General features: G+C 33.2%; 1 protein-coding gene across 33 annotated transcripts in view; it reads right to left on the reverse strand.

The window, feature by feature from the left end:
* The window catches only part of LOC141403450 (protein alan shepard-like), a 684,579-nt gene that overhangs the window by 14,473 nt on the left and 645,402 nt on the right, over nucleotides 1-24,704 (reverse strand). For 15 of the 33 annotated variants that reach the window (XM_073985868.1, XM_073985869.1, XM_073985875.1 and 12 more), the window contains 3 exons: nucleotides 10,702-11,372; nucleotides 2,154-2,212; nucleotides 1,741-1,865 (listed from right to left, as the gene is read on the reverse strand). In XM_073985868.1, the coding sequence (XP_073841969.1) occupies nucleotides 1,741-1,865; nucleotides 2,154-2,212; nucleotides 10,702-11,372 (855 nt within the window). Of the gene's footprint in view, nucleotides 1-1,740; nucleotides 1,866-2,153; nucleotides 2,213-10,701; nucleotides 11,376-24,704 lie in introns of all 33 variants that reach the window. The other 18 variants (XM_073985874.1, XM_073985865.1, XM_073985866.1 and 15 more) reach the window with 3 other exon arrangements.

Here is a 24,704-nt window from a genome sequence, read left to right on the forward strand (position 1 = left end):
GCCCCTGAAAACAATTGCACCTTCGTAATTGGGGCAGCGAACACAAGGGGCTACAGCAAAAATCAAAAGGATTCGAAATTTTGTGTGGGAGGTACCCGAAGTAGTGAACCGATGTTGTACACATTCGAACCTTATCTATGTCTAAAAGTAATATTACGATGTGGACCAAATCAGTTAGTCACTTCGAAAAAAATTTTAACTTTTTGGGGGAGGTACCCGAGGGAGTGGGCTAATATGGCCCATCTTCAAACTTAAAATAAGGTTATACAAAATATTACAAAAGCTAAAATTTGCACCAAAACGGTTAATTCGTTCGGGAGTTATCGTGCGCACCAGCCAGCCAGACAGACAGACGGACGTTAATGGCTAAATTGATTCCAAGTTGTCTGAAACAGATTTCGTCCAAACATACTTGTGGTCTAAACCATTATTTCGATGAGGCACACTGGGGCCTCGAAGTTTCCATAGTAATTTATATGGGGCCAAAGGTGAATTTTCACGAAATAGCTCTAAAGGCAACCTTTATTGTCCAATCGATGAGAAATTTTTACCAGATCATTTCTGTGGCTAAACAAGTAATCCTACAAAAAATTTTGAAAATCGGGTCGGATTTTAATATAAGCTATATAGGGCCCATGGAAACTTTGAGGCCCCAGTGGCACGTGTTAAGATATTCCGCTTGTGCTCAAACCTTGGCAATCTTGAAATCTAACAAAACTAAACACTTTAGAGGGGTGCCGCATACAAAAATCAGACATCGATTTTTTAAAACCAGTCTAATGTCCATAGACAACGGGCTTCGATGCCCAAAGAAGCTTTCGATCGATCGCAGTGTCAAAAACTATTTTGGGGCGCATACTTCTGTTTTTGAATATATTCTCAGGAAAGGGGATGATGGCACAAACATAGCCGATACAAATAAAATAACTTATAAGAAAAGTAAAAATGTTATAAAAGAATAAATCCAAAATACGATTTCTATGGTATCTTATAAATACGTGTCTATGCTTTAACGGTAACATTTGTGATGGATTATTTGAAATAATTATCAAGTAAATCATATTTCTTTTAGAATTTCACCCCATCACTAATGTTTGTTTTAAATTTATAATACAACATAATTTACATAACAAATTTGTTCTAAATTAAATTGTCTCCATAGAAAATATGTTCTGGTTCAGTTACCAAATTAAATAAAATCTCGCTATTGTGGAAACACTATTGTAACGAAATACCTTTCTTGCTTTCATCATTAGATTCTGAAACTGAGCAGGATGTTATTTTATATATATTTTTTTTTTGTTTTCTGTTACATTTTGTCTGTGGATTTTGTTTCCTAAAAAATTAGCACATAACAACAAACAAAAAGAGTCCCTCCTGTAAATGAATGTCTTTACGTTAGAAGCGTTAGAAGGAAATAATGTTATAGTGGTGATAGTGTCCAGAGAACATACAGAAATGAAAACCAAAAACAAAAAAGAAGAACCAAAAAAAGAATAGTCCACTATTTTGCAAAGAAATGTCCTTTTCCCTCTATGTTGAGGTTCATTTGATACGTTTATATGTAAGTCGGTTCGTTCATTTGGTCTTAGCTGGTCCGTTTGGTCCCATGGTTTTTGTTCTAATTATACATAGGTTTTTTGTTATCAAGCATGCAATATAAACAAAAAAGAGTACAGGGAAAAAAACTGAAGGCAACGTGATAAATGAAAACTGAAAAAAGGAATAAAAACAACGTACTATGGCCGGCCTAAGGAGCACCCAAACACCCACTTTTGCCATTTGTGCTTTAATGCCTTTAGCTTGAAGAGATTTAACGGCATTCTCAGCATATGCCGGTGATTCGAAATCTACAAAGCCGTAACCTGAAAATAAGTACCAAAAAAGAAGAAAAAAAAAGACAAATCCACAAAACAATGAAAGAAGTTGAAAAAAATAGTATCAGAAAATATGTGAAAGATAAGTTTTTTTTCATAATATTTTTTGTGGTTTTGTTGGTTGTTTGGTTGGAGAGAGAAAAAAAAAACAGAGAAAAAATAACAAAGTTTCATTATGAATCTTTATGCGAAGATAAAAATTACGTTAATGATAAAACAAAGTTTAAACCGGGCATAAAAACTCTCATAAAAGAAGTATGAAAACGACGAACTTACCTTTACATTTTTTTGTTGTCTTATCAAATATAGCTTTGGCCGACACTATAGTACCATATCTGTAAGAGAAAAAGGAAGAAAAAATAAAATCAACACGAAAGCCAACAAAAAGAAGCTATAATCTCTGTCAAAAGAGAAACATTATTGCTGGCATTTGAGATAAGTAATCTCAAATGAATCTTAATTGTATTCTTAGTATAATTTTCTAAAATTGGTTTTTATAATTCTATGGGAGCTTTTAAGAAATTAATTTAGTGTGCTATTGGTAATATTTGAAACAGCATATCCCAAAAATAGCACCTACACCACAAATTTTATATTTTGTTTTTATATTTTATATTTTATATAATTTACCAGCTATACCCCGACCAAATATACATTAATTTGCAGGTTGCATTTAAATGGATTTAAGATTTGTAGGTTATTTTGTTAGATTAGAGGTACACATCCCCTGAGGCCAATCTATCCTAGAAAGAGTGCTTCAACCATGAGGATAATTATAAATTATTTTTATCATATATCCTATGGTAGTAAAGTACCAAATTTGAACTTGGGTTCTTTGTTACTTCCTCTGAGGCTACCCGTCCTATTTTTTCGCGACTTCATATAATAATATAAGATTGGTCCTTACCGTGGTTGATATTTCTCAAACATAAAGTGAGTCCGACAAATAAAATTTATTATTTTAATGCATTATGGAGTACCTTCCCCATGCCACTGCACTCTTACCTTATCATTAGTGACGTTATAAACTATAACTTGGTAATGAATGTTGACACTTGACAATTCTCGATAAAACAATTCTCGATAAAAAAATAATTTTTGTAGTTTGGTCCCATGGGGTTACTTCCCCCGCCAATTCCTAACATGATTTTTTGCTCGCGTCACATTAAAAAATTTCACATTCTCAAAATTTCAGCAAAATCTGTCAAGCGGCTTTTGAGTTATTAAGTCACAAACAAACGTATAAACAAACATTTTTTCATTTTATACATAGATAGAAGATCTTTACATTTATATATATATATTTGATATTTTATTTTTTATTTAATTTTTATGTTTTACTAGAAGACCTCGGTCCGCGTTGCTGGCCCGTCGTAATGAGTTTTAATTTTTTTAATTCTAAAATTGGTATTTTCTAACTAATTCCTTCGGGTCCATTGTCAAACCGAGGATTTTAAATTTATCAACAGATTTTCTCTGTAACCTTTCTTTTCTCTACGGACTTTGTCAGATTTTTTTCGCCCATTGCTGCTGTTTAGGATTTATTATCGTCCATGTCCCCTGTCTTTATCCTAACGCGATCTAATTATAAAAGTAAAAAAGCTAAAGTGTAATTCTCCCGCTTATTATATGTTTTTAGGTTTTCATGGCTGATGGAACGTTGGACCTCACTATTTAAGGAAATTTGTAAATATATAGTTTTTGTTGACGGGAGGCGCAACAACCGTTGTCTCGAAAATTAAATTGCAAGCCGATGCGCTCGAAAGTTTAGCAAATAAAGCGATTATAAAAAATAGGCCCCGAAATTCGTCTACAAATATATAGCATTTTGTACCACGGGACATTTTCTGAAAATTGCATGAAATTAGGTTCAGTAGATTTGGAAAAATAATGTACTGAAAAGAGTGGGCGTTGCCATCAGTTTTAAAGATATAACATATTTCAAAAAGTGAGCGTGGTCCGGTACTTTGGCTCAAAATATGTACCTAGGGTACACAAAAGCCCATTGAATACTAAAATGTATGCTGAATACACATATAGCGTCTAAAAAAAGGCGTGGGAAAGTACCTCACCTCCTCTGATATTCATAGAGTATACATTGTACATTCATAGTATATACAAACCATGTGCATTTGCTGCAAATTTCATGGAAATCGGTTCCGTAGTTTTGGAGATATAACATATTTAAACAACTAAGAACGGCGTCAAGTTCGGCCAGGCCGAATTTGTTATACCCTCCACCACGAGTTGCATTGAAGCAAAATGGAACAATTAGTTTCTTTCGCTTATGAAAAAGACTAAATACCAAATTTCAGAAAAATCGGTAAAAGAACATTTCTAACGTTCAAAATACCGAAATTCGGGAGGTACTGTTCCATGGGGGCTATATCCAAACGTCGATATATAGAATCAAAGAATACTAAATACCAAATTTCCGATATTTCGACAAAACCTTCAAAATTGTACGCCTTTATGGGGGATATAGGAACCCGTGGACCTATACTGATAATTCTCTTCTGGAATATTTTATAACCCCATGGAAGACTAAATAACAAATTTCAGTCTTTCGGTGAGATATTGACGTCACAACCTTCAGAATTACGAAAATCGGGAGATACCGTTCTAAGGGGGCTATATCGGAACGTGGACCTATACCGACGAATTTCAGTCAGAAAGGCTTTTACCTCCAACAAAGACTAAATACCAAATTTCAGCCATTTCGGTGGGTTGCTGTGGCCACAACCTTCAGAATATCAAAAAGAGGTACCGTTCGGTGGGCGCAATATGAAGGCGTAGACCTTTACCGACAAATTTTATATGGAACGTTTAATACCCCAAATGAAGACCAAATACCAAATTTCAGCCATTATTGTGGCCACAACCTTCAAAGTACTGAACATAGGGAGGTACGGTTCTATGGGGGTTATATGAGACGTGGACCTATACCAACAGAAAGTTGTGTATCCCTAACGAAGACAAAGCACCAAATTTCAGCAATTTTTGTGTAATAATGAGGCTAAAACCTTCAAAATACCGAAAATCGGGCGGTACCGTTCTATGGGGGATATATGAACGTATATATGAACGTGGACCGATATAGCCCATTTGCAATACCAAACAACCTGGGAATAATAGAAACTTCTATACCAAATTACAAAGCTCTATCTTAAAATTTGCGTGCTGTATCTTGATTTCAACAGACGGACATGGTTATATCGACCTAGAAATTTACCCTGATCAAGAATATATGTACTTTATAGGGTTTATAGGGTCTCCAATGAATATTTTGATGTGTTACAAATTTAATTATACCCTCCATATTATGGTGGAGGGTATAAAAAAGTACGCGTGGCCAGGTCTTTAAGCCCAAAAGAAGTACCTAGATTCTAGATAAATTCATAAATTTTCAAACCTATATATATGTTATTATTGCAAAGGTATCGTTTTTTTAAATATCAAACAATGTATGCAGTCTATTTTCGCCGGGGCCATCCTGAATATTTCAGTAAAATCGGTTCAGTAGTTTTGTAGATGTAAAATATATTAAAAAGTGCGCGTTGTCAAGTCTTTGGGTCCAAAATAAGTACGTAAATTCGGAGACACAACCACAATTGTCTCGCAAATTAATTTCCAAAACGATACATTCGTAATTATTATAAATATAGCATTTTTAAAAAATAGGATATAGGGGAAGTACCCCGCCCGCACAGAAATTCAACTAGGGGAGGCCATAACTGTATATTCCGTGACAATTTCAGGAAAATCGGTTCAGTAGTTTTTGTAGAAAAGATAAAAATTGAAAAAAGTGGGCGTAAATGTGGGCGTGGTCAAATTTTCTTTGCATATAAACTTAAGTCGGGTTATGACGAACATTTCAAAAAAAAAAAAAAAGAATTATACAAATCGGTCCAGCCGTTCTCAACTGATGCCATTACCAACGACATTTGATTTTTATATTTTATAGTTTATATTTTATATTTTACATTTTAAATTCTATATATTATATTTTATATTTAATTTTTGTTATTTTATATTTTACATTTTATATATTAAATTTTATATTTTATTTTTTATATATTTTTTTTTAAATTTTATCTTTTATATTTTACATTTTATATATTATATTTCATTTTTTATATTTTATATATTTTATATTATTTATTATGTTTTTCAAAATAGTCAGGCTTAATCCCATAGTCGTTGTTTTAATATTTAATTAAAACAACTTTAATTTATTAGTGGGAAAAAATTGGCGATGTTTACCAAGGGGTAAGCAGGGAATACTATAGTTTCAGATCTCGCCACAGATCTTCATCAGTTCCGTTATTTCTTGTTTTTCAACAAGAAACTTTTTATACCCAAGTGTCAATTGCTAGCTCAAATAGATAGATACAATTTTTTCCCACTAATAAATTAAAGTTGTTTTAATAAAATATTAAAACAACGACTATGGGAATAAGCCTGACTATTTTGAAAAAAAAATTGAAGTCGTCATCCCAAACAAAAAAACGCCAACCCTCCTAATTGTGCGACCGGGCACCGTCAAAATGTTGTTTATTGCTGTAGTATGCAATACCAAGAAATTAGTTATGTGCTTTTTCGTCGAGAATCGACGAACGCATAGCAGTGGAAAAAATTTGGTTTTGTTTGCAAGTGAAGTTGCTAGAGTTTAGGTAGTGCCAAAGAAATTCTCGATCAGAGTGTTTCTTTGCGCACGTATCTATTTGAGCTAGCAATTGACACTTGGGTATAAAAAGTTTCTTGTTGAAAAACAAGAAATAAGGGAACTGATGAAGATCTGTGGCGAGATCTGAAACTATAGTATTCCCTGCCTTACCCCTTGGTAAACATCGCCAATTTTTTCCCACTAATAAATTAAAGTTGTTTAATAAAATATTAAAACAACGACTATGGGATTAAGCCTGACTATTTTGAAAAACAAAATAGAAGTCGTCATCCCAAACAAAAAAAGCCAACCCTCCTATTATTTATTATTTTATTTTTCATATTTTGTATTTTTTATTTTGTTTTTTTTTTATTTTATGTTTTAAATTTTACATTTTGTATTTTACATTTTATATTTTATGTATTGTATTTTATATTTCATATTTTATATATAAAATATAAAATATAAAAAATAAAAAATATAAAGTGTAAAATACAAAATGCAAAATTAAAAACATAAAATACAAAATAAAAAAAATAAAATATAGAATATATATTACATTTTATGTTTTATATATTTTATTTTTTATATTTAATATTTTGTATTTTATATTTTACATTTTATATTTAACATTTTATATTAAATGTTTTATATTTTTTTATATTTTGTATATTTAATTTTTATACCCTATACCACAATGTGGAAAAGGGTATTATAAGTTTGTTTTGGTAAAAATTCATGTAACACCGCGAAATATTCGTCGGAGACCCCCAATGTGGTATACCATTCTTCATATCTCGACGAGATAAAGCGATTTTGAGATGTGTGTCCGTCCGTCAGTCCGTCCGTCCGTCCGTCCGTCCGTCTGTCCATTATAAATTGTAAACACGCTCCAGGCCGCAATTATGGACCGATCGTCACGAAATTTTGTATGGAGGTCGGGTTCAGATCAGAATAGATCCCTATTCTTATTGGTGATGATAGTGAAATATTTAGCGGGTGAAATGGACCAAAAATATAATATTTATCCAATTTTGTAGCGGCTCTGTAGGTCTCAATAATAGTCCGATAAACGCGTAATTTTAAATAAGGTAAGAGTATGTCACAAAGGAGAAGCTTGCAATTTGAGATGGCGATCGGATAATATTTAGAGGGTTAAATGGACCAAAACTTTTGTGTGAAAATTGTGAAAAATTTTAATATACAGCTTATATCTTAATTCCTGGAAGTGACATTCCGGACAAGTGAGATATACTTGAAAGTGTAACGCTTGACCTTTCAATTGATGCCAATTATGTTGGTGTGCATGATCAGATAACAGAGTTACAGCCTAATATATTCCGTTATTTGTTTGTAGTGTAATAATAAACTCGCTAGAAGTCGCAATTATACATCAATAGTCACGAAATTTTGCACCGGCTAAGAGTATAGAATGATGATCTGATATTCTTTAGCGGGTGAAATGGACCATAACTTTTGTATAAAAAATATAAAAATTTTATTTTTGGTCGATATTTTAATTCCTTGAGGAGATATATATTTCGCAAAGTAGCCTACATATGGAAAAAAAAAACTACTGACCTTTCCTCTGATGTAAATTGCAATAAAGTGTTTGCTAGATAACGGGCCTACTGCCTAATATATATTGGGATCTGTGTAGAGAACCACATTTTTATACCATGCTACATATTGTCTCTCCAAGAGTTTATGTAACATCACGAAATATTCGTCCTAGACCCCTTATTTGGTATGCCAAAATTCATATCTCGACGAGATAAAGCGATTTAGCGGTGTGTGTCCGTCCATTAAAAATTTTAAACAAGCTTAAGGTAATTTGAACTTCAATAACAAATTTCTTAAGGAGATTGTATTCGGGCCAGAATGAAATGTACCAAAAACAACATTTTAACCAATTTTGTAGCAGCTCTGTAGGTCAAAATAATAACCCGCAAAATTTTAAAGTTTGAGTTTATGATGAAGAAGAAGCGTACAAACCAACGTGAAGATCAGATAATACTTAGCGGGTTAAATGGACTGAAACTTTTGTGTGAAATTGGTAAAAATTTCAATAACGTAGCGGTTAAACAACGGAAGTAGTAGTACTACATATCACGATGGGGCCGATGATATGTTTTTGAGGCAAAAAATCACAGGGGCAAGCTAGACCTTCAAAATTTCGTGCAGATGTTTATAATCGGCCTAGAAGCTAATCTGCCAAATTTGGTTGATATCGGTTCATATATAGATATAGTTCTCATATATATGTTCGCCCGATTTCGAGTAATTGATGGACCAAACACGAAAGTTCTCTCCAATTATGATGATATTTGGAATATGTGGCGGCATTCGGACTGGAAATAAGTTTGCCAAGTTATTTTGAAATCGGTTCAGATTTGGATATGGCTCCCTTATATATTTTCGCCCGATTTGAGGTATTTCGTGCAATAAACACGCAATTTCTGTCCAATTTCGAAAAAAATTTGAAACGTAAGAAAAGAATTTGGTCTAGAAATATGTTTGCTAAATTATATTCAAATCGGTTCAGATTTGGATATAACTCCCATATATATTTTCACCCGATTTTAGGTATTTCGTGCAGCAATCACGCTATATACGTCCAATTGTGATGAAATTTAAAGTGTGTGACGGAATTTGGTCTAGAAAACATTATTGAGACATCATATTGAAATCGGTTCAGATTTGGATATATCGTTCATAAATTTTCTCTGTCGAAGTTAATTGTTTTCTCAATTTAGTTGGTTAATACCGAACTTCCTTGAGAACATAGTTTAAATATGTTTCTTTTCACAAATTGGCCGAAACAGAGTCGGCATGAGTCAAGGGTTTGGTATTGTTGCCGTGTTCATAGCAGACTTCCGAAGCAAGTTTTCTTCCTTGAATATAATCCACATTAGGGCGCCCATTCTTTTTTTTATCATTACCTTGTTCAAGCGTAAATACTGTGCCGCTAGCTAACCATAAGCTTTCAAATTGTAATACACGACATTTTGAGCTCCAATTTTTTATCCATTTTTGGTTAAGGCGTGCACAAATATTATAAATTTGCTTTTTAACTTCGGTCATGAAGTTGTCTTTGACACCTCGATTAAATTCTGCAGAAATCCATTCTATAAGGTGTTTAGGTTTTCGCTGATTTCCCAACCAAAAATTAAAAATATCCAATTTTTTAAGTTTTACGAAATCTGGAAGTTGATAATTTTTTTATTCGCAAGTATACGCAAAAATTCTTTTCTAAATCTGTTAGCCGACATTGTCACCTTTCACCAGATACATATTTTTACGAGAAAGCACCCTAAAGCCGAAAGTTCTACTCCAAAGAACACATGGACGATACCACAGACTACATCAAAAACCATCACTTACTGACACAACAAATTATTGACCACATCTAATATTACATTTACACTTTTAATAATAATCTTAATTTACATACCATTACCAGTATTTTCCATTTTTAAAAAATAGATAATATCAAAAGATCAGGTTTTGGCACCAAAATACTTAAATTGTTTAATTACGACTGAATGTCAGAAATAAACGGAATCATAATTATGAGATCTTTGACTGCTTGGCATGTCGCCGTGGGTCGTTGCCAGATTGTAAATTTTTGGTTTTGGAGGTTTAAAAGTGTTAAGAATATAATTCCGTTATTATTTGATTTCAATCGCTGACATGAAAAAATTACTTTTTGCCTCAAAAACCTGCCATTGGCCCCATCGTGCATATGTGGATTTCATTACATTTTATTTTGTGTGAACTAAATTTTCCTTTCCGGCTACAAACATGTCTTTGTCATGCTAGATAGCTTTTTGGTTTTGGTCATAAGTATTATACATTACATCTCTGATATTTGATAATTAAATTTTCACAATCATTGAAAAGAAGTACCGTGGAGAGCGATTGTACAGGGATAGTGGTATAGGGTATCCCATGGTCGGCTCCGTCCGACTATAGACTTTTCTTACTTGTTTTATTTTATATTTTATATTTTTGTATACTTTATATTAATTTTTGTTTTTTTATTTTATATTCCATATTTTACCTTTTATATATAATATTTTATATTTTACATTTTATATTTTTTATATTTCATATTTTTTATCTTATATTGTAATTTTATATATCATCGATACTTACTCTGAACATAAAATAACTAAATCTTTATCAGTCGTTCCTTCGGGCAAGCCGCGTATATAGACATTTGTTTTTGACAGTTGATCTGAACCTGATTGTTGATATTGCTGTTGTTGTTGTTGATGCTGCTGCTGTTGTTGTTGTTGCTGTGGCTGATGCGGCTGTTGATGTGGATGATGTAGATGCTGCTGCTGCGTATCAGTCGTTACCTGTGGCTGTTGTAAATGTTGCTGATATTGTTGAAGCTGAGCTGGTGGAGGCTGTGTGCCATTCAATGTGGTGGGACCCATCGCTGCTGTGTTGTTGTTGCTGCTGTTGGTACTGTTGTGATGGTTTGGATTCTGATGATGCTGTTGTTGCTGCGGTTGATAGTGCTGTTGTTGATGTGAATGATGCTGCGTCGCAGGGATTTTATTCTTAATCGAATTTTGACCCAGACCAGTTGTTGCTGTTACTGATGAGGGTGTTGTTGGAGTGGCACCCGTAACTACTATGGGATTGTTTGTATTTAAGACCTGATTTGTATTTGAAGTAGTAAATGCTGATTGTTGTTGGCTGAAATTTTGTTGATTCGTTAGCAATGCCGGTGTGGAATGCTGATGATGTTTAGAGTTGATGTTGTTTTGGTTTTGATTGTTATATCCAGCTGGATGATTAGTAGTAAATGTTGAATGCTGCTGAAAGCAAAGGAAGAAAAAATAAATAATGAAAATCAATAGGTTTTTGTGTTTGGCATTTTTCTTTATAGACATAAAAGGGTCAAATAACTTTTAATGAGTTTGATTTATTGTTGTTGTTTACTTGTTTTTGATTTTTTGGTTGCTACTTTAGTGACTTGATACTGATTGGAGGAGTAGTTAGAATAGTTTGCAAATAAAATAGAAAACAGTAATTTTGTTTCCTTAGCAATATGACAGATAAAATAATAAATTATTCAGGAATACTCTTTTATATACATATACATATGTACATAGATGTTTCAGAGGCGATGTTTCATTGTAAATCCTAGGACTTTCCATCCCATGTGTCAAGTGTTTGCAATTAATGTCAACAGTTTATGCCATAACTTTAGTATCTGTACAACCGTAGAAAAGAATGTGCGTATATGCACATACCTTTTTCCGTGGTTGTTTTTGTACTCAAACTTATTATCCAGGACACTTTATTAAATATTAGTGAACAAGTTTCCATTATGTTTCATATTTAAGTGGGGGTATGTTTATAATTGTAGGTTGGAAAAAGAAAGCATAAACCTTCATAACTTTGACAGTGTACATTAATTAGCGTTTTTATTGTTCGTTGTTTACCTTTTTTGTTAAGCATTGTTATTGGAGGATAGTTTGGAAAGGCTGGTTGGTATGAAACTCATTCTCTAAATAATACAATTGGCTTGGTAATATCTTATACAAAATTGTGCATTTAGAAAACGATCACATCATTTGTATCATCGCTTTTAAATCCCTTTAGAAGGATACTAAATATATTGAATTACTTGCCGTCGAATAATGAACCTTTTATGAACTTTGCTATTTTCATAACAAAGGAATATGTGAATGATCCCGAATTATTATACTGACGTTCGTTACAACAGATGTTTAACTTTAGCTGTATGTGTTTTTTTATTGTAATAACCTCTTGGCAACCAATGTAACTTTCACGTGATAACACGGTATTCTTTGTGCGTAAGAACATGAATATAGTGTACATAAGTATATATATAATTGAATGGAACATTTTTACATACCACAAGTATGCATACAATTATGGCTATTACACATGTGTTCCCACAATTGTAATGGTAATAAAGTAATTAAATCAGATACCAGTGTTTATCATCGAGTCCAAGCCAAACAAATGTAAACACAAAACAATGTAAAGAAAACGTTTTTTTTTTGGAATATTATATCCTCCACAGTGAAGAAGTATACACAACTTTAATGGCAGAATCAGTTTCCTTTTATTTACGAAAATATTAAGGATCTCCGCCACATCAAGACTGGGAACACAAAATGTCAAATTGAAGCTAATTTTTTCAAAAAAAATTTCTTAAAATTTCGAAATACCTGATATCGGCGGTATAGTTACTTCTACCTATGCACAATGGTCGCAAATCCAAATTTTCTGGCCAAAACTATTTCAACGTCCATTTAGTATTGAAATTAATTATTATTTATAATAAATGTGTACAAACAGCAATTCTTACGTTTTATAGACCAAAATGACCAAAAACTGCCAACATTTTTTGAACAGGGTGGTCCCGTTGTGTGGGGTCTAAACCAAAACATTGACCTATGTGTTGTTGTTATTGTTGACCTGTTGTGTATTTATTTGTGGTTGATTTATTTTGGCTTAAGGTCAATTGAAAAGAATTAGTTGTTTGTTGTATTTTCTTTTTTATTTTTATTTTCCAATATTTCGACTGTATTCTACAGTCATCTTCAGGGAATATTTGATGAGAAAAGCAACAGCTTTGTTACACCGACTGCGACAACAAACAACTAATTCTTTTCAATTGACCTTAAGCCAAAATAAATCAACCACAAACATTGACCTATGTTAATAATTTTTGGTACGAAGGATTCATATCTTCCAAGAGGTCAAAATACCAAAAAATATCTAAAATCGGACGGTACTTTTATGTGGGGGCTATGACAAAAAATGGACCTATTTTCAAAAAACTTACACTTACTTGTTTTCTACACTCTGAAACCCTTAAATATGAATTTTAAGGAAAATCGGTTGATAGATGCGGGTATTACCGTTCTATTTCAATTGGATACTAAATTTGGAGGTAGACAAACTTGGACATTTTTTTAAAAGTTTAAGAAGATTTAAAAAGTATTTGTAAAAAATAATTTTTAATATATATAAAAACATTGATTTTATTACGCTAATTTTACAAATTTCATCGTTCTTTTTGTAAATGTTATGAAAGTACTCATTAACAGCTTCCCGATTCATAATAACTTTGGTCTCACTTCTGTATATTTATGCAGCGACGCAATACAACAAAAATTGTATATTTTACAGCACAAAGTCTGTTTTATTTTTACGTAAAAAAGTGTCAATTTTGGTACTTCGCCAATCAACGAATACTAACGTTATTTACAAAAACTAATTATTTTCAGATGACTTGATGTGTTTTTTATTATTCTGTGCAAAAAAATAAAATTTCGAAACTTCAAAAATAGGGTTTTGGCCAAAAATTTCCTGATTGAAACCTATGTGCTATGTCCACAATTTTTGAAAAATAAGTCATTTCACCATTCTGAACCCCGTGCGAATGCGTTCACATGTTGCGGATCAAATTAATGGTTGCTCATAATTCAGCGGTTAGGGGGAGCTGCCTGTAATTCCTAGATCGACAAAGTGAATCTTTGGCACACTTACTTACTTAGTTGGCCTAAACAAAACATTTATCCTATAAGCTGAACTAAGAAAAAATTTCCATTGCTCTCTATTTGTTTCTCTATCGAAGCCTTGGCTTGCCAGCTCTGCGTGTACCGTGATGTGGCCCGATTTATACGCCTTTTTAACGGTTTCATCATCGCTCATTCTTATGACATGGCCTACACAACGCAATCGTTGTATCTCGATACGTTTATCTATACTGATATCGTTCTATAGCAGATACAGTTCGTGCTTCACACGACGTCGATATTCACTGTCAACGCAGATTGGCCCGTAAATCGAAAATTTTTCGAAGAATTTTTCTCTCAAACACACCAAGCACTGCCTTATCTGCTTGCGCAAGTACCCAGGCTTCGGAACCATACATTATCACGGGCGATATCAGTGTTTTGTAAAGCGTTGTTTTTATTTGACGAGATGTGGCTTTGTTTTTAAAATGCTTACTTAAGCCTAAGTAGCATCTGTTGGCCAATACAATTCTTCTTCTTATTTCGCAACTGATGTCGTTTGTTGTGTTCATGGAGGTGCCGAGGTAGGGTAAGTCTTTTATTACCTCAAAATTATAGGAATGGCGCGTCGACACCATCAATTTGAATTTCTCGCCGTTTACCGCCAGACCCACTTTAGCAGATTCTCCTTCGACATTTTTAAAGTTACTTCTTTTACTGATCGGCCCATGATGTCTATACCGTCAGCATAATCAAGTAACATGTGGCTATAGGTGTAAATTGTGCGATTTCTTTTAACATCTGTATCTCGTATAACGTTTCCCAGCAGAATGTTGAATATGTCACACGGGAGGCTCTTTTGGTACAGTTAATGTCATTTTACAAAGCGAATGAACTTTGCGGGGATACCAAATTCAGACATGGTTTGAATGTAGTGGGCTGTCGAAGGCTGCTTTATAATCGACAAAAGTGTGGTAGGTGTCGATCTGCATCTCTTGAGTCTTCTTTAGGATTTGCCGCATGGTAAATATCTGTTCAACGGTGGATTTGCCAGATCAAAAGCCGCATTGGTATGGTCCAATTATTTCGTTGACCATATGCTTTAGTCGTTCGCAAAATATCCCTGACACTATCTTTTAGGCAATAATGAGAAAAGACTCATGCCCCTGTAGGTAGTGCATACAGTCTTATCTCCTTTCTTGTGGACAGGACACAGAATGCAAACGCCGGATACTCGTTCTTTCTGTCAGATGGTGCTAACTAGCTAATGAATATACCTTATCAGCGTGGCGTTAGCACGCAATTACAAAGCAACAAATCTTCTTGAAAAACATGAAACCTTAGTATTTCAAATTCACATTTTATACACTCAGAATTTAGTTTAACGAGGGCACATACATTTTAATAAGACCAAAACAACCAGCTTCAACCGAGGATTTTATGAAAGTACAGAACTAAAGGACAAAAAATCTGGTCCGGTTTAAATGAGACCATAAAATCTAAACCCGATCTCACATCCCAAAACACAGCTAGGGTTTTTATAGTCTCAAAATGTAATTCAAGGAAATACCTACTTGAATTTGTTTTCATTTCCATTGTTGCGCGGTGTTATCGAGATTTAGCCCTATCTGCTCGTCTTTCTGTAATATATATATTATATTTTGTCCAAATTTAGATCAAATCAGACGTTGGAAAATATCGTTGTACTCCGTTGGGTACTTTCCCACAACAACAAAAATGTTCAAAAAATTTCCCTAAATTTCCAACCGATTTGACCCAAGCTGGAATATTCCTCGGTAACCTCCCACACAAGATTTCAAAATATTTCGCAATAGTACAGTTTATGGACATATTTTGGATTGCTCTGAAATATCCTTGTTCCCACTACTACGCGTTTTTCTGTGTCTTATATGGAATATCAAAGACATTAACTTCCCACAAGATTAAAAACATTAACACCATTAAACCTCAGTCTATGTGAATTGAAACTTTCATCTACGAACAGATCGAATGTATTTAGGGCCTTTTTGGACATTTGAACTTGCCGACAAAAATGTGGATTTAGATTAAATGTCAAAAGTGTTGAAGGAATGGACCAACATAGTCCATTATGGACGTGATTCTTTTTTTGTCATATCTTTTCGATAGATATCGCGCCCGCTAGTCATTTCTGTGGATTATCGTATAACTTCTGAACCAGTATGGCAGGAAGCATGGACTTGTCCACGGAAATCATAATATCACTGTAAACAGGACCACAAGGAACAGCATCGGTATACATTTCCAAAGGATCTTCGAACAGACCCTAAACTGCGCTTAGACACAAATGTTTAAGTTTTGTGAGGGAGGTACCCTAAGGACAGAACCGATATGAGACATTTTAAGAGGTCAACTAAATTTGGACAAAATATTAGGAGAACCCAAGTTTGGACCAAATTGGTTGCCCCGTTCAAGTGATGTCGTGCATACCACTTTAGTGATATTTTTTAAATATTGGAGGGAAGTACCGGAAGTTGCGGACCGGTATTGACCATCTTCGAACTGAAATTAACTTTAGACAAAATATGACGAAACAAATTTTGGACCAAATCGGTTGATCAGTTCGAGAGTTATAATACTCTCCAGCCACTACATATGATGCTATAGGGGGTTTTTACACCTTACGGGCTGTTTTCTCCAGAAGTATGGATTTGCCCCTGGAAAAACTTTTACCGTCGTAACTGAGGCAGCGAATGCAAGTAGCTTGAACAAAAATCAAAGTGATTCGAGAGCAGGTCCTGAACTGAACTGAAGGAATGGACCGATAGAGTCCATTTTGGAACCTCATCTATGTCTGGTAGAAATTCCACGATGTGTAAAGTATGGACTAAATCGGTTACTACCTTTAAGAGTTATCGTTCGCACAAATTTTCCGAACATTTTCGAACTTTTTGGGGGAGGTACCTGAAGGTGTTGACCGATATAACCCATCTTCGAACTTAAACTAAGTCTGGACCGTTATAACGCATCTTCGAACTTAAACTAAGTTTGGACAAAATATTACGATAGCCAAAATTTGGTTCGAATCGGTTGATCCGTTCGACAGTTATCGTGCGCGCCAGCAAGGCACACAAACGGATGGACATTGCTAAATCGACTCCAAATTGTCTGAAACGGATTTCGTCCAAACATACTTGGGGTCTAAAACCATTATTTCGATGAGGCACATATTGCCCGTATGAAAGTGTATATTAGGGTTATGACTTTTTGACATTTTTCCTCAAAAATGATTTCCTGTAGCAGGGATGAATGAACTTTTGCCTATTAATCACTATGCTATCGTTTATTCCATTGAAATATAAAAAAAGTTCACGCACAAATCGATTTTAAAAAAATATTTTTTTGAAAAAATATATGAAATAAAAAAAAAATTTTTTTCAAAAAATTATTTTTTTTGCACGAATGAATAAATATAAGCCTACTAATAACTATAATAACGTTTATTTTATTCAAATATTAAAAAAGTCGCGAAAAAAAGTCACTTTGAAAAAATTTTAAATTTTTTGTTTTTTGTTAAAAAATTATATTTTTGAATAAAAGCGTTTACGACATTTTTACGATTGTCAGAATTGAAGAAAAATAGTGAGAAATAAATTTTATGTCATTTTAATTATCTCATGTGGCTCTAAAGTTTATTTTCAATTATGTATGTATCTGTTTTCAGTGTCTTCAAAAAATTGTTCATAATTTTGATGAATTCAAATTTTAAAATCATTTTGTGCGTGAGGTTTTTTCACCGAATCACCTTATAATTAAGATTTTATGTAATCTTATGGCAAAACTCATCACGCTATGATGCAGGGATATGAGGTTATAAAAAAGTCATAACCCTAGTGTATATACCCTCGTTAGCATAAATGCTTAGCATAAATGCTGAGGGTATAATTAGATATTCTATTCTTATGAGCTGGAAAGAATTGATCCCATTTGCAATAAAATAACTGGCTTATAATATTGAAGAAAATATTATAATATTGAAGAAAATTGCAAATCATTGAAAATACCCACAAACACAGTTTGACAAACACCTTCCATCCATCCCGATTATATAGCCCTTTGGCTTAACATGTTTTATTGTCAAACAATGATTCTTTTATTGTACGTGTGACAAAAACGTTAAATTCGATAATTGTGTGTGTGTAAATTATCTCTTTGTCTGCTGCCATGTCATATTAAGAAATTAATTGCTCTGTTCCAGAACCTACAAGAAGCTACTAGTTTTTACTACGATAACATTTTTTCCTTTATGTTATCGGAAAAAATAGTAAAAATTAGTAGATTCTTGCAGTACTGGAACAGACCAAATAAAAGCAGACAATTAAGGAACCTATATATATGGGAAATGTTGCCAATTCTTTCGTATCCCATCTTCAAAAATGTAATTTTTTTCTTTTCTTCTTTTTTAAGAAAAAATTCCCCAGTACAAATCCGCTCGCGAGAAAATTTTTGGTTGCTGCGGACAAAAGTTTTACTTCTGTTTTTAAGAATAAATTGTTATAAAAACGTTAGTTATTTTAATGGGCACAATTGTCACCAAAAATTTATCACGAAGCGCCGCCAGTCAGTAGATTGCATTATATTTGTAAAATGTTACTCAGTATTCGCTGAAGACAACATTTTAAATGTGATCCGACTTTCTTTCAATATATAAAAATTAGGCCCGAAAATTATAATTTTTAGAAAATTGTTCGCACAAAATTTTCGTATTTGGATGCAGATTTCTGTGAAGCTGCGTATTCTACATTTACGCCACATATATATTTAATAACTCGTGAGTGCTACAATCGTAGTATATACGATTATTGTGAAAACCCCTTTTGCGGAACGAAATTAGAAGAAAATTTAAAAAAAAATCACTTAAAATCAGGCTTTAGAATGTCTGCGCAGTGGTAGAACAAATTTTAAAAATTTATACATTTGTGAGATAATCCTTATTTAGTTGGCTGCTACATCTACTTTGACAGGAATATCGTGAAAAGTGTGGTTTAAGCACAAATCGAAAGAAAACAAAAAAAAAAAACACGTTGGCTTCAAAACATTTTTACCCATTTTTAACATAAACATAGCCACAGCTCCCACGCAAATAATCTTTTAAGACCAATATTTTTTGCCAAGTCTAAAAACATTTCATTTTAGCCAAAGGCATTTAATTTGTATAATATACATCCACAATTCGCGAGTTATAAACGGGTAAACCATGCCTCTACCTATGTTAAATTTTCAATAATATTGCCCATATGAACATACAATTTGTGTATAATTGCAAATCTTATAACATTTATAACACTTCAAAATAATAGTAGCTATTAAAATTGGATATCCCTTTCTTCCGGTTTATTGACCTTTCCCCATAAATTGAATTTTTTTATTGCAAACTATTTTGTGGTTGTAACAAATTTAGAAATAAAATTTATTTGCACACAGACACACTCTTTTATTCAAATAAACAATAAAAATAAAAGTAACAATGTAAAAATATGTGTATGAGCATACATGTTGTATATGGCTGAAAATATAAAAATAAATGATATGAATTTTGTGGGTTTGTTTATTATACATTGTTTAATTAAAAGAGAAAATATACTATAAATATCTGCTTGTTTGTTTTTATCAATACACTCTTTTACAACGGGCATGAAATTTAATTATAACTAAAATACCCAATTTGATTACACTATGCAACACTGAAAATGCAAACAACTTCTAGTATGGATTTTTTGAAAGTACATATTTAGACTACAAAAACCCTAGTTGGGTTTTGTCCTGTCATCTAAACCGGGCTAAATCTACACTATTTTGCATTTATCAGGCCTTTATCTCAGAAACGAATAGGAATTTGGCCTTGCTGTCTTTAGCAATATTGTAGCCCTGAACTAGTAGAACTTGTCTTTTGAAGAAACTACTTAAGAAAAACTCCATCTAGGGCATCAAAATCTATAAAATATAGTAAATTTTACATAATTGCTGAAATTCTGGTCTGTACCGGCTAAACTGTTGGGAGTTGAACCAAGTAACCTTTTGCAAAAATCTTCCAAATAAAGTTCTCAACAATTCTTTAGAACATTCTGAAACTCTAAAATGCTTACTTCATGTTGTTTCATCGGTATTTTGCATCATATCTTTTACAACACGTATTTCAAACACAGTTCCCACCAACAGTTTATTCCCGCATTTCGGATTTCACTACATTATTGACATTTTTATTAAATCGTCGTTGAAAAATGTACTGAAAACAACGGGATAGAGGCATTTTACAACAATGACATGTTCTGAAGAGTTGTGTATTACATTCCAGGGAATATTTTTCCAAAAGAAAGTATTCAGAAAAAATTAACGGTTTTGGAGATACGGTGCGAAATGTATAAAAATTGTGGTATTTTGCATATATTTTGAAATTGTAGGCAATAAATGTAGTTTTTCGAGTTTATTTTTTTTATTTTATTCTTTTCCTTACCTACAAATTTGCTTCAGAGGTCAGAAGAAGATTCGCATTGGTTTCAGAGATATAGCCTCGAATTTCTTTAAAAACTCAATATTTAACCGTGTTTAGATGTGGCCATAAAATCCGAACTGGATCTGACACAACAAAACCCAACTAGGGTTTCTCCTTAAAAATGTTGCACAGTGTTATTGTGGCATGTGAAATAAAATTTAAATAGGTGTGGTGTATCCATATTAACAAGGACGATAAAAATACGCTTACATATAAATGGATATTGTATAATCACTGGATTTCAAATGTCAATTCCATTGTATATACGTCAAAAATAAACCCTCATAACGAAGGCTAACCCCGTAAAAAAGCCCTAATGCAACCTTATAACTGGGATTGAAGCATCGTGTATGTCAGACCGGCTCACAGAGAACAATTTTCTATTTAAGAGAAATTAGGAAAAAACAATTTTTGGACTATTCTTTTGATGTTTCATTGAGTTTTGAACTTTATTGTCCTCAAAAACGATTCCCTTGATTAAAACACGGTGCCCTTGAAACAAATTTAAATGGAAGGTGCTTATACCTGGGAAGTTTTTACGGATTCTGAAACTACAATGTTCATAGATGAGAAAAATCAAAAAAAAAAAAAAAAAAAAAAAAAAACAAGGAAAAAAGTATCAGTCGGCTTTGCCGACAGAGATATACCCTCAGCCTGTGTATATTGAAACAATTTTTTTTCCCAAAAAACGCATGTATTTAAGGAGTTTTTGGGCGTTTGAACTGACAAAAATGTTGATTAGGATTAGAGATCAAAAGTTTTGCGGAGGAGATACTAAAAAGAATGGATCTCCAGCCACTACATATGGTACCATAGGGGTTTTTTACAACTTCAGGGATGTTTGCTCAAGAAGTATGGACTTGCCACTGAAAAAACTTTTACCATCGCAATTGAGGCAGCGAATGCAAGTTGCTTCAACAAAAATCAAAGTGATTCGAAAGCAGGTCTTAAAGTGAACATGTATCCGAAATTTTGTGTGGGAGGTACCGGATGGAGTGACAAATATAGTCCATATTTGAACCTGATCTGTATCTGGTAGATATATTAGGATGTGTAAAGTATGGTCCAATTCGGCCACTCTCTTCAAGAGTTATCGTACGCACAATTTTTCCGAACATTTTTGAATTTTTGTGGGGGAGGTACCTGAAGTAGTGGACCGAAATGGCTTATCTTCGAACTTAAACTATGTTTGGACAAAATATTATTAAGGCCAAACTTTGGAAATGGCTTATCTTCGAACTTAAACTATGTTTGGACAAAATATTATTAAGGCCAAACTTTGGACCGAATCGGCAGACCTGTTCGAGAGTTATTTTGCCCTCCAACCTCCTCACACGGTGTCATAGGGGTTTTTTGCAACATTCAGGCTATTTTCTCAGGAAGTATGGACTTGCCCCTGATGAAACTTATACCGTCGTATAGAGGGCAGTAAATACAAGTTGCTAAAGCAAAAATCAAAGCGATTCGAGAGGTGGTCCTAAACTAAACTTTTCCAAATTTTTGTGTGGGAGGTACCCGACGGAGTGGACCGATTGAGTCCATATAAAATCCTGATCTAAGTCTGGTACACGCTCCACGATGGGCAAAGTATGGACCAAATCGGTTACTCCCTTCAAGAGTTATTGTGCGCACAAATTTTCCGAACATTTTCGAACTTTTGTGGGGGAGGTACCGGAAGGAGTGGACCGATATAGCTCATCTTCGAACTTAAACTATGTTTGGGCAAAATATTACGAAAGCCAAAATTTGAACCGAATCGGTTCATCCGTTCGAGAGTTATTGTGCGCTCCAACCAGACAGACAGACGGACGGACATTGCTCAATCGACTCCAAATTGTCTGAAACACATTTCGTCCAAACATACTTGGGGTCTAAAACCATTAGCATAAAGGCTGAGGGTATAAAAAAAATCGCCTGAGCGCTTTTTTAAAAAAATCGCGCTTCAAGTTGACATTTTTAAGGGTTATAGGGTTTTCCGATTTTTCTTGGAAACCGCAAGTGCCATCGAAATGGGACTAAAGAAAATGTTGTAGCTATGGAAATTCTCTGCAAGATAGACTTTTATGATATCTCCGTAATATTCCCGTTACTGAGATATAGAAGTTCAAATTAAAACAATGGATTGACCATATCGCCTCCTTATTTACAATGTTATGCACAGTGCTCCTTAACTAACTTTAAATCAAAAAACCGCTTACACCAGGGAAGTTTTTGCGGATTCTGCAACAGCAATGTTTATAGATGAGAAAAATCAAAAAACAAGAAAAAATCACTGGATGCATTTTTTAATAAAATGCGATCAAAATTCACATTTTTGGTATTTTTTAGTTTTCACGATTTTGCTTGAAAACCACAAGTCCTATTGAAATGGGACTAAGGAAAATGTTGTAGCAGTGAAAATTCTGTTCGAGATTGGCTGATTGATATTTTCCTAGATTTTACCTTTTTTGAGATATAGAGGTTCAGATCAAACTTTTAGATTTTTTCTTAGGTCTTCAGAATTAAGCTTGAAAGTTGCAACTCCCTTCGAAATGGGACTGGAGAATATTTTATAGCTGTGAAAATCTGCATAATCTCTACAAGACTGTTGTACCATTTGTTAGATATATACGTTTACGTTGGGAAATTGCAGTCATGACATTGTTTTATAAGGAGGCGATACTGTCAACCCACCGTCCTAATTTAAACATCTATATCTCAATAACGGTGAAACCCTAAAACCTAAAAAATCCTTAAAAATGTCAACTTGAATCGCGATTTATTTAATAAGCGATCCAGCAATCCATTGTCCTAATTTGAACATCTATATCTCAATAACGGTGAATATTACGAATACATCACGAAAGTCAATCTTGTAGAGAATTTTCGTAGCTACACAATTTTCTTTAGTCCCATTTCGATAGGACTTGCGGTTTCCAAGCAAAATCGCGAAACCCTAAAAAACCCTTAAAAATGTCAACTTGAATCGCGATTTATTTAAAAAGCACTCCGGCGTTTTTTTTTTTTTTTTGTTTTTTGATTTTTCTCATCTATGAACATTGTAGTTTCAGAATCCGCATAAACTTCCCACGTGTAAGCAACTTCCATTTAAATTTGTTTCAAGAGCACCGTGTTAAAATTAACAAATTAAAAAACAAAACTATAAAAATATTCATTTATTTGTATTTCAACAAAAACCGTAAGAGAATTTATGGGACAAACTTCACCATTCTGAGCAGGGCTGGAGTACGTATATCACCCTTGAAACAAATATGATAAGAGGGTCAATGTTGGCCACCCACGCAGAATTTTCAATAATCAAAATATGCAAATTTACACCATAAACGCCCGGACGAAAACTCGATTTTTCCACAGCGTCGTTTCGAATTTAGCTTCCATGTATATTTTCGGCCGATTTGTCCAAATTTCATAAAATTCGATTAGAAATTTAGTCTAGAAAAAATATTTGCAATTTTATGTTTAAATCGAACAGATTTGAATCTACCATCCATAAATATTTTCCCCATTTAATGTAGTTTATGTTCCACTCCCCAATTACGGTCAAAATTAATGGAAAAAATTTATATATTTTTATGTAACATTTTATGGTTACTTTAAAAAAAAAATTCTAAAAAATTGTATCACATTAGTAAATCATTGTTGATGACTATGCGTAGAAATGCTTATTTATAGTTATTGTGGTTTTATGTGGTTTACATACATATATTTCAAATGATATTTATACACAAATACTAATATTTCTAAACGTTGCGATATGTGGTTTCATTGATTTGAAACTGTTACAATATTTTTAAATTTATCGATTGAAAGTTGTCAGCAATTTGATATAGACAAAAAAGCACACAAATTTAAATATTTGATTTTCAGTAAAGTACCATATGTCGTCACAGGATGCTATGGAAATAAAATATAAACAAATACAATAAGGCATTTGGTCAAAAGGTTTTATTTTGTTTTCCTGCAGATTTTCATTTTAAATGTTTCCTTATATAAAATGAAGAAAAAAGAGTTAACCATCCAGAAAGTCACAGTCAGAATGTCAGGATTGTAGAAATACTATTTTGTATAAGATATAACAATTGCACTATGGGACAAAACTTGAATAAATCAGAAGT

This window comes from Musca autumnalis, unplaced genomic scaffold (assembly GCF_047663935.1).
Source record: "Musca autumnalis isolate F117 unplaced genomic scaffold, ASM4766393v1 scaffold_4, whole genome shotgun sequence".
Lineage (NCBI taxonomy): Eukaryota > Metazoa > Arthropoda > Insecta > Diptera > Muscidae > Musca > Musca autumnalis.